This window comes from Phaethon lepturus, unplaced genomic scaffold (genome assembly GCF_000687285.1).
Source record: "Phaethon lepturus isolate BGI_N335 unplaced genomic scaffold, ASM68728v1 scaffold11368, whole genome shotgun sequence".
Lineage (NCBI taxonomy): Eukaryota > Metazoa > Chordata > Aves > Phaethontiformes > Phaethontidae > Phaethon > Phaethon lepturus.
The window spans coordinates 33,170-47,947 of NW_010559761.1; the positions used below are offsets into that span (position 1 = coordinate 33,170).

General features: G+C 37.2%; 1 protein-coding gene across 6 annotated transcripts in view; it reads right to left on the reverse strand.

Annotated features, from left to right (window-relative positions):
• The window catches only part of ERBB2IP (erbb2 interacting protein), a 64,179-nt gene that overhangs the window by 25,658 nt on the left and 23,743 nt on the right, over positions 1-14,778 (reverse strand). For all 6 annotated transcript variants that reach the window (XM_010293476.1, XM_010293478.1, XM_010293477.1 and 3 more), the window contains exons 5-13: positions 13,831-13,887; positions 8,390-8,453; positions 6,479-6,553; positions 5,032-5,176; positions 4,517-4,589; positions 3,316-3,445; positions 2,810-2,925; positions 795-864; positions 209-308 (exon numbers count right to left, since the gene is read on the reverse strand). In XM_010293476.1, the coding sequence (XP_010291778.1) occupies positions 209-308; positions 795-864; positions 2,810-2,925; positions 3,316-3,445; positions 4,517-4,589; positions 5,032-5,176; positions 6,479-6,553; positions 8,390-8,453; positions 13,831-13,887 (830 nt within the window). The remainder of the gene's footprint in view (positions 1-208; positions 309-794; positions 865-2,809; positions 2,926-3,315; positions 3,446-4,516; positions 4,590-5,031; positions 5,177-6,478; positions 6,554-8,389; positions 8,454-13,830; positions 13,888-14,778) is intronic.

Genomic DNA, 14,778 nt, shown 5'->3' on the forward strand with positions numbered 1-14,778 from the left:
TACAAAAACAGCTTCACCTAGAACTTATGGATATGTAGATCACATGAAGTTATTGTTCTTGTTCTTCAGAGGTAACTCTTAATCACTTATAAGTTCACTTCAAACTTGTATTTAAATATTATCTAGTGACAGTCATATTAGCTGGACAGTCTTCCCATTATTATTTTCAAAAGTGAGCATTCTGACACGGTACTTCAGAAATTCTTACCATCCTCAGTCCTTGGTTGCTGGGGGAACATGTAATTAGTAAGCACCATTTTCTGTGTGTCAGGGTCAGCTTCTTTTTGAAGAGGGATAAGTGGTTTAGACTAGGAAGCAAATAAAAGGAGGATATGTTATGAGAATATATAAAAAAATTAAATATAATCTGCATTATCACAGAACATGCCTGTCCCATTACTATAAAGACTACTCTGCCTTGTATTAAACCATATCTCCTCTGAATGATTTTCACAAAATTTAGTTATTAACATGTCTGTCTTTGATTGACAATTTGCTTTGACTAAGAACTGAAACTCAGTAACAACTTTAAGAGAAAAGCAAACACTGGATAGTCAAAAAATAACCCAGTTTCTTGCTAGGACTTATTACTATCCCAAAGTAAGCTGATCTGGAATACACAGATATATTTCACAGAATCACTGAATCACTAAGGTTGGAAAGAACCTTCAAGATCATCAAGTCCAACGATTAACCCAACACCACCATGACCCCTAAACCATGTCCTGAAGCGCCACATCCACACATTTTTTTGAAGTCAACAAACATCCATTTTTAATTTTAAAAGACGTCACCTGGTTGTCTGATAGCCACATAGCAGTGAGCTGTTGCAGTTTTGTAAAGGCAAATGGCAAATTCTTCAGTCTGTAAATTACAACAAGAATTTATGTAAATACACTTATCAATACTGTTAAAATTGTTAAGAAACAATCCTTCGTTAGCCTGTAAAAATGATGAAAAAGGACATCTACAGATACAGTTAAATTAATAACTATATACCTGGAATTAAAAAAAAAAAGAAAAAGCAAACACAAAAATGCATTTCTGCCCAGTTTAGCAAGCAGTTTAAAAAAAAGTGATAATATAACTTGAATTTCAGTCAGTTCAGGGACTTGAATACAATTTTGAAGACAATTAACCTGAATTAATTAATCTGAATCCTCAGTATTTTATCTTTCAAAATACATGCACACCAATTTAGCAACAAGTGCTACACCTGAAAATTCTTGGTTTTTTCCAAGATACATGTATGGGAAAGGGGATGCCCTGGACAATGAAAGCTCTGGCAAATGGCTAAATTGAGCTACAGATGGAGTACAGAGAAGCTGGACTGGCAGAACAGGAGGAAGAGCTCAGTTAGACTTCTCTCTCCCAATATATTTCAATTCTACAAACCGGCGATTCCCAAAAGACAAATGTTTTGTCAGATTTTAATGACCAGCTCTAATAAAACACAACTCTCTCTCCCCTTCACCAGCACACCCAATTGTTTTACACCATACTCTGATACTGTTTTGTGTCCTCCATATGCAATACAGGAAGCTATTATCTTTTAAGTAAGAAGCAATGAGTTTTATGAAAATAACCAAACTAATCCTCCAGAAAAATACATGCTAACAACCACAAATGTACTGAAGTTGTGCTTCAATGTATGGGCCATGTGCCAAGCCATTAAAATAAAGAAAACTTAATACAATCTAATTGCAAGAACGAGAATACAACAATAATACATTCACAGAATCATTTGGTTGGAAGGGACCTTTTAAGGTCATCTAGTCCAACTCCCTTGTAATGAGCAGGGACACCTCCAACTAGATCACATTACACAGAGCCCTGTCCAACCTGACCTGGAATGTTTCCAGGGATCAGGCATCTACCACCTCTCTGGGCAACCTATGCCAGTGGTTCACCACCCTCACCATGACAAATTTCTTCCTCACATCTAGTCTAAATTTATCCTCTTTTCGTTTAAAACCATTACCCCTTGTCCTATCGCAACAGGCCCTGCTAAACAGTCTGCCCTCTTTTTTCTCAGAAGCCCTCTTTAAGGACTGGAAGGCTGCAAGAAGGTCTCCCCAGAGCCTTCTCTTCTCCAGGCTGAACAACCCCAACTCTCTCAGCCTGACCTCCTAGGAGAGGTGCTCCAGCCCTCAGATCATTATGGTGGCCCTCCTCTGGACCCTCTCCAACAGGTCCATGACTTTCCTGTGCTGAGGACTCCAGAGCTGGATGCAGGACTCCAGATGGCGTCTCAGCAGAGCGGAGTAGAGAGGAAGAATCCCCTCACTTGACCTGCTGGCCATGCTTCTTTGGATGCAGCCCAGGATATGGTTGGCCTTCAGGGCTGTGAGTGCACATTGCCGGCTCCTGTCCAGCTTTTCATCCAGCAGTACCCCCAAGTCCTTCTCAGCAGGGCTGCTCTCAATTCCTTCGTCCCCCAGCCTGTACTGATACTGGGAGTTGCCCCGACCCAGGTGCAGGACCCTGCATTTGGACTTATTGAACCTCATGAGGTTCACACAGCTTGTGTGTGATTCCTCAAGCTTGTCCCGGTCCCTCTGGATGGCATCTCGTCCCTCAGGTGTGTCAACCACACCATTCAGCTTGGTGTCATCTGCAAACTTGCTGAGGGTGCACTCAATCCCACATCACTGATGAAGATATTACAGAGTACATTAAACACATGCATCTCCCTCAGCTTCTAAGCTGCGTGTGAGATAAGGAAAGATAGCATAATATATTCATAACAATACCTTTACATATTATTGCATTTTATAAAACTTCTACTGGAATAAATGCATTCACAAACCTATTGTCACTCAGATTGATGACTTTTAATTTCTGCATATCACCCATTTCTTCAGGGAGAAATTCAAGCTTATTAGAATGCAGAAACAACACTGTTACATGCTTCCAGTTTCCAATCTGAAAATAAAAAAAAAAACAACAAAGAATTAATCTTTGCAACTGAAAATATGTAAATTTTTACTGTTTTTAAGAAATGAGTCTTACAGCTGTTTTTGCCTGTAAAGTATAATTAGATTTATTCTTATGTATTAAATAGTCTTCAGTTTCAACACACTAGCACACTATTAAATATTTTCAACACACTAGCAACAAATTTCTACTTCTTGTTTAATGAAATTCCGAATTTCAGTATTTGAAAACTTGTGTATCTGTATACATCCTCCTTTAAGAACATACAGAAAGAAAGTCTACTCAAGAATTATTAGCTTGTTATCCAAAATTTCTCCAGACTATATTGTTTAAAATACATTAAAAATTCATTTTACAGTTTTGTAATTAAATACCTACCTCTGATGGCAGCTGTGTTAAAAAGTTGTGATCTGCAGCAAATGTCCTTATATTAGAGAGCTGCCCAACAGATGAAGGCAATGTTTCAATCTCATTGAAACTACAGTCCAGTTCTTCTACTGATACTAACCTAAGAAAAAAAAATATTTACTTCTCTATAGAGGTTAATTAATCCAACACTAATTGAATACTTTAAATTTAAATGCAGTTAATAGCACTACTAATTACAAATCTCAAATGTAATTCAAAATAAAACTCTGAAACCCAAGGGAATTCAAATCCAAGAAAAATCCTTTACTTAATGATTAAAATGTGTTTGGGGTATTTTTTTTGTTTGTTGGTTGGTTGTGGGCTTTTTTGTTTGTATTTTTTCTCCTTTATGCTCTCCTCATTACAGCATTTAGTGAAAACAGGGAGGTCAGCAAATCAAACAGTTGTGTACTACATGAAAATGCGGTCGTGCAAGGCACTGAAAACATTTAGAAAGGGACAGATCATAGCAAACAGGAGTTGAGTGCAGTTTCTGAACAGGAAAAGAATTTCAAGAGTTAGAGACAGTGAACCTAAGAATCTGGCAGTGAAGAAGTATTTTGTAAATTTTCACAAGAAATGATAACCTACATTAATTATAATAGGAGAAAAGCAACTGGAACAAATACCCTTCATTTGTATAGCCCTTAATTCTGAACCAGTTATTTTTGCTGTCATTTACAAATCTAAAATCAAAATGCACCAAATTACACATTAAAAAAAACCTGCTGATGAACAGGTGAAAATTCTCCTTGTAAAATAAAAAGATAAATGTGTGTTTTCACATTCACTTTTTACAAGCTTTTTCATAGTGGTTCAATCATTCACAGTATTTACCACAGCCACAGCTATGTCACTGCCAAAAATTAGTTCAGGCAGCTGACTGCCTTTTCAAACATCTTGTTTACTTTCATAGTCAATTTTCTTTTGTAGATTGATGGCTGCATTAATAAGTGAGAAACATAGGTCTTTTGATATTAAATAATACATAAAGAACATACATGCTGCAAACTAGAAGTAAGATATGAAAGAACTTGCTTTCAATTTTATTAAGACATGAACATGCAGAAGAAATTAAATCAAGTAGTTGTAAAAACATTCATAAGAGGAGCTACTGTTACAGAAAAGTGTGCAAAGGCAATTCAATCTTTTATTCAAGTGAAATACTTACCCTCCTATGGAGTCTGGCAAATAAATTAACTGGTTTTCATCAATTTTAAGTGTTGTTACCTTCTTCAGGGAACCTGTAATAAGATGAACAAGTAAATAAAAAAGGACATTTGAGTTCATTAGGCTTACTTTTAATTTTAAATTAAACAGGGAAAAAAAACAACCTATGGGCAAGCAACCACATCTTCCATATTCCCTGGCATGCCTATAGTGCTATATACCTAAGGAAATAAGCAGATGAGCTTACAGAACTTGTTTGCCAGCTTATCATGAGCCAGCGATGGCAGGGTGGAGAAAGAAAAATAATTTTTTTTCCACCCATTTACAAACTACTGTATTAAGCCAAGAATGCTCCAAAACAAATATGAATTTTATTATTCAGGTACTCATTACAGCTTTATCCAAAACTGGCACTTATAATTGAACCTTAGTTCTAAAATGCCATTTGTCTATTTTCAAGTGTTCTGCGTCTGAACTCTAAGTTTTTACGAACATGAATTAACTGAAAATACAAACCAATACTCTCTGGCAGTTGCTGAAGTGAATTACTGGATAACAGTAGGTCTTGCAGGCTTTCACAACCTGAAATACCTTCTTCAACTACTTCAATGTTGTTTTTAGAAACATCCAAGTAGGTCAGTTGTTTCAAAGTGCCTATGAACTAAAAGCAAGAGAAGATAATGCATTCTAGAAAGTGCAAGTTCAAAACAAAAAATAAAGCAGATTTGACAACAAACTGTCTCTGAAGTGTAATGTCAGAGGAAAAGAGAAAACCTATTTATAGTACTGAAATACATTTTTATGCAAAATAACCAAGCTTTATATTTAATTATTTTGTGCAGATACGCACAGTTGATGTTTCTCCACACACACAGACACACCACCATAGTTCTGCAGGTCTCTACAGTCAGTCTGCTGCAAATTCAATGGTTTGATCAGTTACTGCCATCAACTGAAGCTTTACAACAGACTTCAAAAAGAGAAAGACAACATAAGGACATCACTAGGCTCCAGTAAAGTCTTTTAATGCTTATTTTTGCCTTTTGTGTAAAACTGCATCGTACTTAACCTCAAGAAACAACAATGAATCCCTAATTGTACTAAACTGAAGAAACAAGCCAAAATATAAGCTTGTAATTACCTTTCCATATGAACCAAGAATAAGCTTAAAGATTTATGCACACTACTCTACTGAAATCTTCACAGAGAAGATGCAGGCACTTCCACAAATACAGTTTTACTGTGAAGTAGAAATGTGTAATACATCCATTCAACTCTTTAAGGAAGAATTAGCTAAGTGAGGAAAGACAGTAGAGAAGACTACTGATCAGACAAGAAAGCTTCACATCAGAGGACTGCTAGCAATTTTAAGTCTGAAAACAGACCAGCTGCTTCCCAAATGCAAAATTCTCATTTACTAGTTTACTAGAACATACACACAGGTTCACAGGTACTTCAATAATAGCTAAGCCTGGATCCCATGTAGTTCTGAGAGATGTCAGGAACCCAGAGGGAGTCAACAGAACATTTTCTCAGGAACTGGCTATGCTCCCTGTATACCTGAACAGGCATCGTAACCAGTAAAAATTCACACAATATATTTATCCTGTGATTTCCTGCTTACTGTCTAACACAAAATAATCCCTTTTTGGAAAGACCAGTCAATGCTAAACTTGATCCAGGATTTCATCAACAATTTTTACCCCTTTCCTGAATCAGAATGTAGTTTTTAGATTAAAGGTGTATAATTTTCAATGAAAGAAATGCTGTGTACCCAACTCTTATGATCAGTGACAATTTCTAAGTAGACTAATGAAGCATTTAAGGCATAAATGAGGCATTTAGCCTTTTGGTTTTCAGTAACATTAAAATTACATATCAACTTCAACATATATCATAGCTGACAAAGCAAATACCACTGTAAGTTAAAATACTAAATGTTTAACGCAGTAAAAGGACTTACCCCTGGAATAAGTGTTAGTCTATTACCATCCATCCAAAACTCCTTTAACCCACTCAGTTGTTCAAGTACTTCAGGCTGTAAAGGGAAGCTATTTTTTAAAAATTTCATACAGAAAACAGTGAAAGACAAAAACAAGGTCTGGGATTTATCTGTTGCAACTTTAAGTAATGTCTTATTATAGCTGTTACATACACTTGTTTCACTGGGTCATCAAAAAACTCCCAGATAAATCACTTCTTTAAATGTAAATATATGCATCAGATATATAAAAAAACTTTTAAGAACTTGATCAGAACACTAAATAATCCCTGCAGACAGTGTGGTTTTTTGTTTGTTTGGTTTTTGTTGAGTTTGGTTTTTTTTTTTTAACAGAAAGTATTTTTTTTTTCACCTGGAGCACAAAATAAATAAATGTTATGTGTGTAATTTTATCTCTAATGGAAAACATTTAAAAACCCTTCAATTCCATCAACTCAGAAGACCTGTTTGTCAAAAACTGCAAAGACTTTGTAGTTTTGGGGAAAAGAAAGACAAATTTTCTAACAACAAAGGGTGTATCTGCATGATACAAGCAAACTACTCCATCCATAAAATGAAGTGCAGGATTGTGCTTCCACTGCAACTTATTGTTAGAAGTATCTTACATATCAGGGAAAGATCACTTCTTGGTAAACATCCATGTTGCATATGCTTTCCTATTTAAAATTCCCTGCTGAGAAAATAATACAAAACAGGTGCTACTGCACCTTAACAGCTACAACCAAGTTCAGTTAAATGCCGAATTCAGTTTTGTTATGTTGTAAATATACAGCATTCCCACATAAATTGCGGCCCTCACTCCCAATAATTCATTTTCCAAGAGAAAATCTTCACTGAGGACTATCTTTCAGACAGATCTTTATCCAAAAAAGTGGTTTCAAACCTCCTTGCAATTTTAGCAAAAAAATCTTAACAAAGTTACCAGTAGTTGACCCTTGTAGCTAAAAGGCTGGGAGGGATGAAGCAATCAGCCAAAAATATACCCACACAGGTAATTTTGCAGCCCATGCTTAGTTCCTGGCTCTTATGAGTCAACATGGGCCTGGGCTTGTTAGTTTAAGGCTCCCTCATGAATATCTACCCTGTAATGAGAATATGGCAGTAATGGTAATGGCCAGAAGTATAATACTACTAATGAACAATTCCTTAAATACACTTCCCTATCTGCCAAACCATACAGCTAGGCAAATGTTCAGCTCTGCATGATCTGGTGGCACACAAAGACCTGACATTATTATATGGCAGGTCAGTACATTCTGCTATACTTCTATTCCAATAACTTTATCCAGGAAAGTACTTGTAGAAGCAGAAAGATGTTAAGTAATTGTAAATGTAAGATGTATTTGTCTGTGAGATCATGAACAGGAAACAAGCTGATTCATGCTGAATGAAAAATCTGAGCCCCTCAACTGTAAATACTATTTTGAACAATATTCCAACTATTTTGAACAATTAAAATTAAAATAGTATCCCTTTGTTCTAAATAGTTTGTATACAATAAAAGCAGGTTATGCACAGCTTATACAGAACTTACAACATAAAATACATGATAACCAGTGTTTGTAATTTACTACAAGCCAAACAATTATGTTTATAATTCAAACACATACTAGCATTAATTTTTTTAACGGTACAGTAACCAAACTATACCACAGAGTGTTATTTTCAAACTGAGGAAAAATGTACTCAATATTCACCAGAATATGCAGAGTTTTTATAAAAGGCTCCATAAAGTAGTATGGGGTATACATAATATTTGCTCAGTAGCAGGACGCTTAAGCTGATGTTTACATTTTCATATTGATTAAAAATTCATTAAAGGATAAAGAATTTATAAAAGCTACAAAGCTCTGTTACTAAGGCAAAACTCACCACTTCTGTGAACTCATTACTTCCTAAGTCCAGTCTCTCCAGCTGAGTCAGTCTGGACATGGTTCTGCACAGGAAGGGGATTAATAAGGAATTAGATTTAGGAAAATACCAGTTACATCCGATCTTCCGGTATTCATACAAATATATTATTTAGCCAGTATTAAATAGTGATGTTGTTCTGTAACTGGACTGATATCTAAACAAGGTCAAATTTTCATAAACTGTTCAAGCAGGCACATACTAGTAATCATACTGACTGTGGACTGTCACAAAAAGAGTACGCTGCAACTCATCTACGGATTACTTTACAGCTAAGGACCACTACAGTAATCTTTATCATAAAGAGTAACTCAGTGAAGTTACTCTTCTTTTGAGTACTTCAGCTTTTCACCTAGCCACATAAGTATTCGCAGCAGCCAAAAGCTGGTTAACTACATGTTTTCCTCCCAAAGACAGATCACTGCCTAACAATTATCTAAAACAGAAAAGACCACTGTTGAATCACAGGAACCAACACCACCTTTCTCCCTCTCCCACCTGCTGACAAACTTGCTTCCGTATAATGTGGGCTGGAGTCCTAATTATTTCTCTAGTCCTACAAGAAATCAGATTACTAAATTGGATTTCGTGACACATCACAGCATCACAGATTCTTTAGTTTGTAAGGGACCTTTTAAGGTCATCTAGTCCAACTCCCTTGTAATGAGCAGGGACACCTCCAACTAGATCACATTACACAGAGCCCTGTCCAACCTGACCTGGAATGTTTCCAGGGATCAGGCATCTACCACCTCTCTGGGCAACCTATGCCAGTGGTTCACCACCCTCACCATGACAAATTTCTTCCTCACATCTAGTCTAAATCTACCCTCTTTTAGTTTAAAACCATTACCCCTTGTCCTATCGCAACAGGCCCTGCTAAACAGTCTGTCCCCGTCTTTCTCAGAAGCCCCCTTTAAGGACTGGAAGGCTGCAAGAAGGTCTCCCCAGAGCCTTCTCTTCTCCAGGCTGAACAACCCCAACTCTCTCAGCCTGACCTCCTAGGAGAGGTGTTCCAGCCCTCAGATCATTTTGGTGGCCTTCCTCCGGACCTGCTCCAGTACATCCATGACTTTCCTGTGCTGAGGACTCCAGAGCTGGATGCAGGACTCCAGATGGCGTCTCAGCAGAGCGGAGTAGAGGGGGAGAATCCCCTCACTTGACCTGCTGGCCATGCTTCTTTGGATGCAGCCCAGGATATGGTTGGCCTTCGGGGCTGCGAGTGCACATTGCCGGCTCCTGTCCAGCTTTTCATCCCCCAGTACCCCCAAGTCCTTCTCAGCAGGGCTGCTCTCAATTCCTTCGTCCCCCAGCCTGTACTGATACTGGGAGTTGCCCCGACCCAGGTGCAGGACCCTGCGTTTGGACTTGTTGAACCTCATGAGGTTCACACAGCTTGTGTGTGATTCCTCAAGCTTGTCCCGGTCCCTCTGGACAATCTTGGGTTGGGCTGGAGTAAAATTTGTATATCTAGTGTAACGTGGCAGTGGGGAGGAGCTTTATTGCTTAACTTCTGTGAATCTGGTGTTATCTGTGTAAACAGTTTGGCCTCAGAGTTGAGTCATGCACAGGAGGAAGGAAGAAAAATTACTCAGGCCATGGAGTATGTTGGGCTGGGAGATAGATTTTTTTTTTTTTAAATAAAAAAAGAAGGATTCATGTTGAACTGAAAGAAAGAGTTCCAGTCACCTCAAGCCGCAGTAAAAAATGATGTCCTTTATTTCAATTCAACCTCATCAAAATTCACTTAAATTAGATTGAACTTTTTTCATTTTGTGTTACCTGTTTTTTTCCTTCACTTTTAAAATTAGGAGTTATTTCTAAGCTGAAAATTCAGTTCAAATAATAATCAAGGCACCTAACCCAAGAGTTAGGTGTTCCCTTTCCCTCCTATCCTGCTACTGCTACATCCTTAATGCCTCTAACACAATGCAAAGTTACAATTGTTGCCTTAATCTTCACTTTCTCACTAAAAAAAGCAAACCAACCAAACAAAAAAACCCACACCAAAACCCCCTACAGTTACAGTTTTTCATCTAGGGTCCCGGTCTTAACATTTGGAACCAGAGCAGATATCTGCAAATCTCTCTCAAGTATCGGCAAAATTCACCTTATGAAACACTGACAGTGTAACAAAGTAACTTTACTGATTTTGTGCCTGTTCTTTTCCCTTGACAAAATGTCTGTAATTTAGCCAACACAATCACTCAACTGTAAAACAGACACAAATTTGTTTGCAAGACCAGGGCCTCAGTTATTTTCCTGCCCTTCCCCACTGCCTGCCTAATCTATAGCACTTTCAGCTGTTCTATGACTAATATCTCTTTGTTCTTCTGTATTGTTTATAGAGCAACTATATCTTCAGAAAAAATGCAAACAAAGCTTCCAATAATGTTAAAGGAAAGGAAAATTCAATGCTAAAGAAAGAGGAATGCAGAACTGGAAACAAAAATTTACTAGATCACTGAGTTAGACCTTTGCCACGGTGCTATGTAATCCCTTCCCTAACCTGAAAAATCTGTTTCATAATTCATATTCTTTAGCTTGTTGTCCAATCAGTCCAACACTAAGGGATCAGGTAGTCTAAATTATGCCTCAGATTCTGATGTTGTAAATAGTTTCACTAAGGTTAACACTATAGCTTACTTCAAGTAGCACAGAACTCAAGGTGTGTGCCATAGCAAGATTGTGCCCTAAATCATTGTAATTATAGTCTCAAATAACTTCCTTCTTTCTAAAAAGTTTATCTTTTTTATGGACAATTAGACAATAGATAGAAGATTAAAAAAAACAACCTTTTTATATTTCCATTGGACCATTTTCCCAACTTTCAGCTACCTATCAGATAAATACCTCTATAATGGTCTCTGTGTATTTCTGCTTTCCTTTCAGTAGAAATATTTTCACTGAGCTGCTTTATATGATAATACTGCCAGTTTCACAGTCTCTGGCTGTGGATAAGCTCCAAGCAAAATGATGCATTTGGCACACAGAAAGGTTGATTTAGTATGTTGGCATTAATTACCCATTTTGATTAACAGTCTTTCAAGTGCTTCAGCTTCAGTGTTAAAAATTATATACATGTTTAATTCAGAAAGAGGACTAGCTGATTTTGTAGAAATTTATCCAAATACATTTCTCATTAGAAATACGAAATAATTCACTGTAAGTATGAAAATATTAAAAAGGTGAGTGTGACAGGGAAACAAGAAAAGAGCTGTATTCTATAGCAAAAACACTAGCATGTACTGTTACATCTTACTAGCTTCAAAAAAAGCCTTTGGACCTTCTACACTGTTTAAAATGTACAGCATGTTCTTTTTAAAACACATACTCAGGTTTGGAGAACTGTTTTAAGTTCGAATTTCACATCAGGTTCTGTTCTAACATAATACATAAAGCCAGGCCATGGATGCCTTTGGTGGCCAGGTCAACTGCTGCACATTGTATTATCCTGAAAGGCAGATTCACCTCTTGCATGCTATGGACACCACAATGAATTTGTTCTCCCCAGTGTACGTAATTCATAAACAATGTAGGTTTCCAGTGCTTCACTGCAGCATAATGCATATTAATATGGTTAAATTAAACAAGTAGTCTCAATAGCTTTAATCTCCCTTAACTGAACCACAAGAGTACCAGAAGAGAATAACAAGGGCGGCATCTCAGCATGTACTGTAGATCATTATGGAGGTGCTGCAGAGGATATCTTCATGACTGTTTAGTATTCCAGCAAGGATGAAATCCTGAAAACACTGAAGTCCACAAAAAAATTCCCAGCATCTTCAACAGAAGTTGTGTTTGGCTTAAATACATTACAGCATTTGTTTAAATGTCTTTTGTCACTACAAGAAACCTCCATAAACTACTAAAAGTTATTGCATGTAATTCATACTATCAGTGTTAATTACGGCAACTAAGGTCAGGGTAATTTTATGAACAAAATCTGTATTAGCTGGAAGTTTTAATTATAGCTACTGTTACTCAGTCGGAAGTAACAATTTACAGAGCTACTACCCTAAATTACTTGTCCTCTGATTTTTTGCGCTGAAAATTAGCGATAGCAGGAAGAGCAAAGGAGGATAGAGAGTATTTATATCACAGGAATGAGTAGAATTCTTCACACTTGGAAGATTTAAATTCACACTTTCTGACGCTATACGTTTAATTCCAGCTATGAGTTCTGGCATCTTTACACAGCAGACACCACAGTGCAGTATCTAGGAACACAAAAGGGAATTCCAATGGAACATACCCCTCAGTCATGTCTTAGCATAGAATTAGCTACAGTCAGTAAGAAAACCGGCTGTTGTGTTTGAAGGGCTGGCAATTCACACTACAGCCTACCACATGCAAGTCTCCGCTAGCATATGAGCTGGACAGAGTGAGTATTCAATTGTTATCTCCTTTTCGCCACCAAAACATCTTACACCCACCAAAACCAGTGCTTCTCTTTACCAGTTTCTATTGCCAGAGGAGGACTTTTACACCACACCAACACCACATTCAGGACTCTACAGCTGGTTATTCACATCCCATCTTTGGGATCTCTGTTCTTCTCTTTGTTGGAACTTTTCTACCTCTGCTAACCCACTTAGACCTTCAGGGTCCAAGTAAGAAAATTCAGAGCATTGCTCTAGCTCATACAAACAGCAGGAACTGCAACACCACTAGACTGGGCTTGTTTGATGAAATGAGTGAGAATTGCAAGGCAGGGTTTAGAAAGATGCTAGATTTTAAGAAAGGTACGATTAGATTTACTGTTAAAACAAATGCTGTAGTAATTTCCAGAAGTATTTTACTATTACTGAAAACAAGTCTGAGGAATATGCTGCCATTACGTTAAACAAGCCTGTTGCATTACAGAATAAGTACGGCATAACAGATTCCATACAACACAGTAACGAGTTGTTACTTCCTTCAGCCCTGAAGTATATTAAAAAGTGTTCAAGTCATGTGAATTGTATTCCCTCAGTCACTCTGAGCAAGCATCCCAAACTCCACATTTGATTTAGAGATAATGTTCTTAATTACCAATGTCTAAGTATCAGACATTCAGCCATCAGAACTGTACACAGACAGGCATCTGGGCAGCCCCACAGTATTGCGTGCAAGACACATGATCATCCTGAGGTGCCCACACACTGACTTAAAAGCTCAACAGGTGGATCAGAAATCCACAGAGCTTTACACAAGAAATAAAAGCTGTATAGGCTGACCAGTCAGTCTGAAGGGAGATATAATTTCGGTAGTATGAAGGGATAGTTCCTTGTGACAACTTCGTCCATGTACTTAGCTACACATTTAAGTTGTTATCTACTTTTCAATATGCACTACATTAATTCGTATAACTACAGAAAAAACCCTTCAAAGTAGTTTAAGTCAGTGTCATCCATACTTACTTTGGCAATATTTTTAACTGGTTTTCTCTAAGTTCCAATATCTGCAGTTTAGTTAATCTGTAACAGAAAGGCAAAACAAATTATCGCAATATACTGTATTTTATGACAAAAGCAATCTCTGAACTTCTTTATATTGCTGAATTTAAAAAAAGAGACCTAAATACTTTCATCCTTACAGAGAAAGTATTTCAAACATGTTTTGTGCACAAATCTGCATGTTATTTTAAATTCATTTATTCACTGGGGTTTGGTTTTGGTAAAACAGTAAACAAACTAGACATTGCCTGCTTTTCTGCACCTGTCTGAACACATTTATTTACCTCCATCCCAAAGATTTTAAAGCACTTCATTGGATTCATTATGGGTACATGTTATCATCATATACAGAATTACACAAGAAGTAACAGAAGAAAGGTAGGATAAGCCTGCACAAGTTAAGATGCTGAATTTCTAATACTGGCAATGTATCAAACCTCATCAAGCCTCATCAGAGGAATACCTGTGGTGTTCCACATGGTAAAAAACAACTATTAAGTTCATCTTGGATTTCCTTCCATATTCTCTTTCTAGTCAGCTTCTTAATCCGTTTTGATATTTCTGTTAGAAGGCAGTTTGACCTTTCTTTCTGTAAATCCTTGGTTGCAAGATAAATAACCTCTAAATCCCAAACTCAACTACTTGGCCAAGATTAAGTTCAAAGCAGTCTTGACATTCAAGCAATGTACCATCCCCAGTGGAATTTTTTGCCTCAGGACAGCAGTGACAAGACTATCTCTTTGTTAAATGAAATACAGAAACGGAGTTAGGTTTAAATACAGACAGGACTGTGAAGACAAGAGTTCTATATGTGATCCACTAACTGCCCTCATACAACACAAAACAGGGCATTAAGCTCACTGACTCAAAAAAGAGCTTAGTGAACAGGCCAGTCTTTCTGAAGGTACTTAA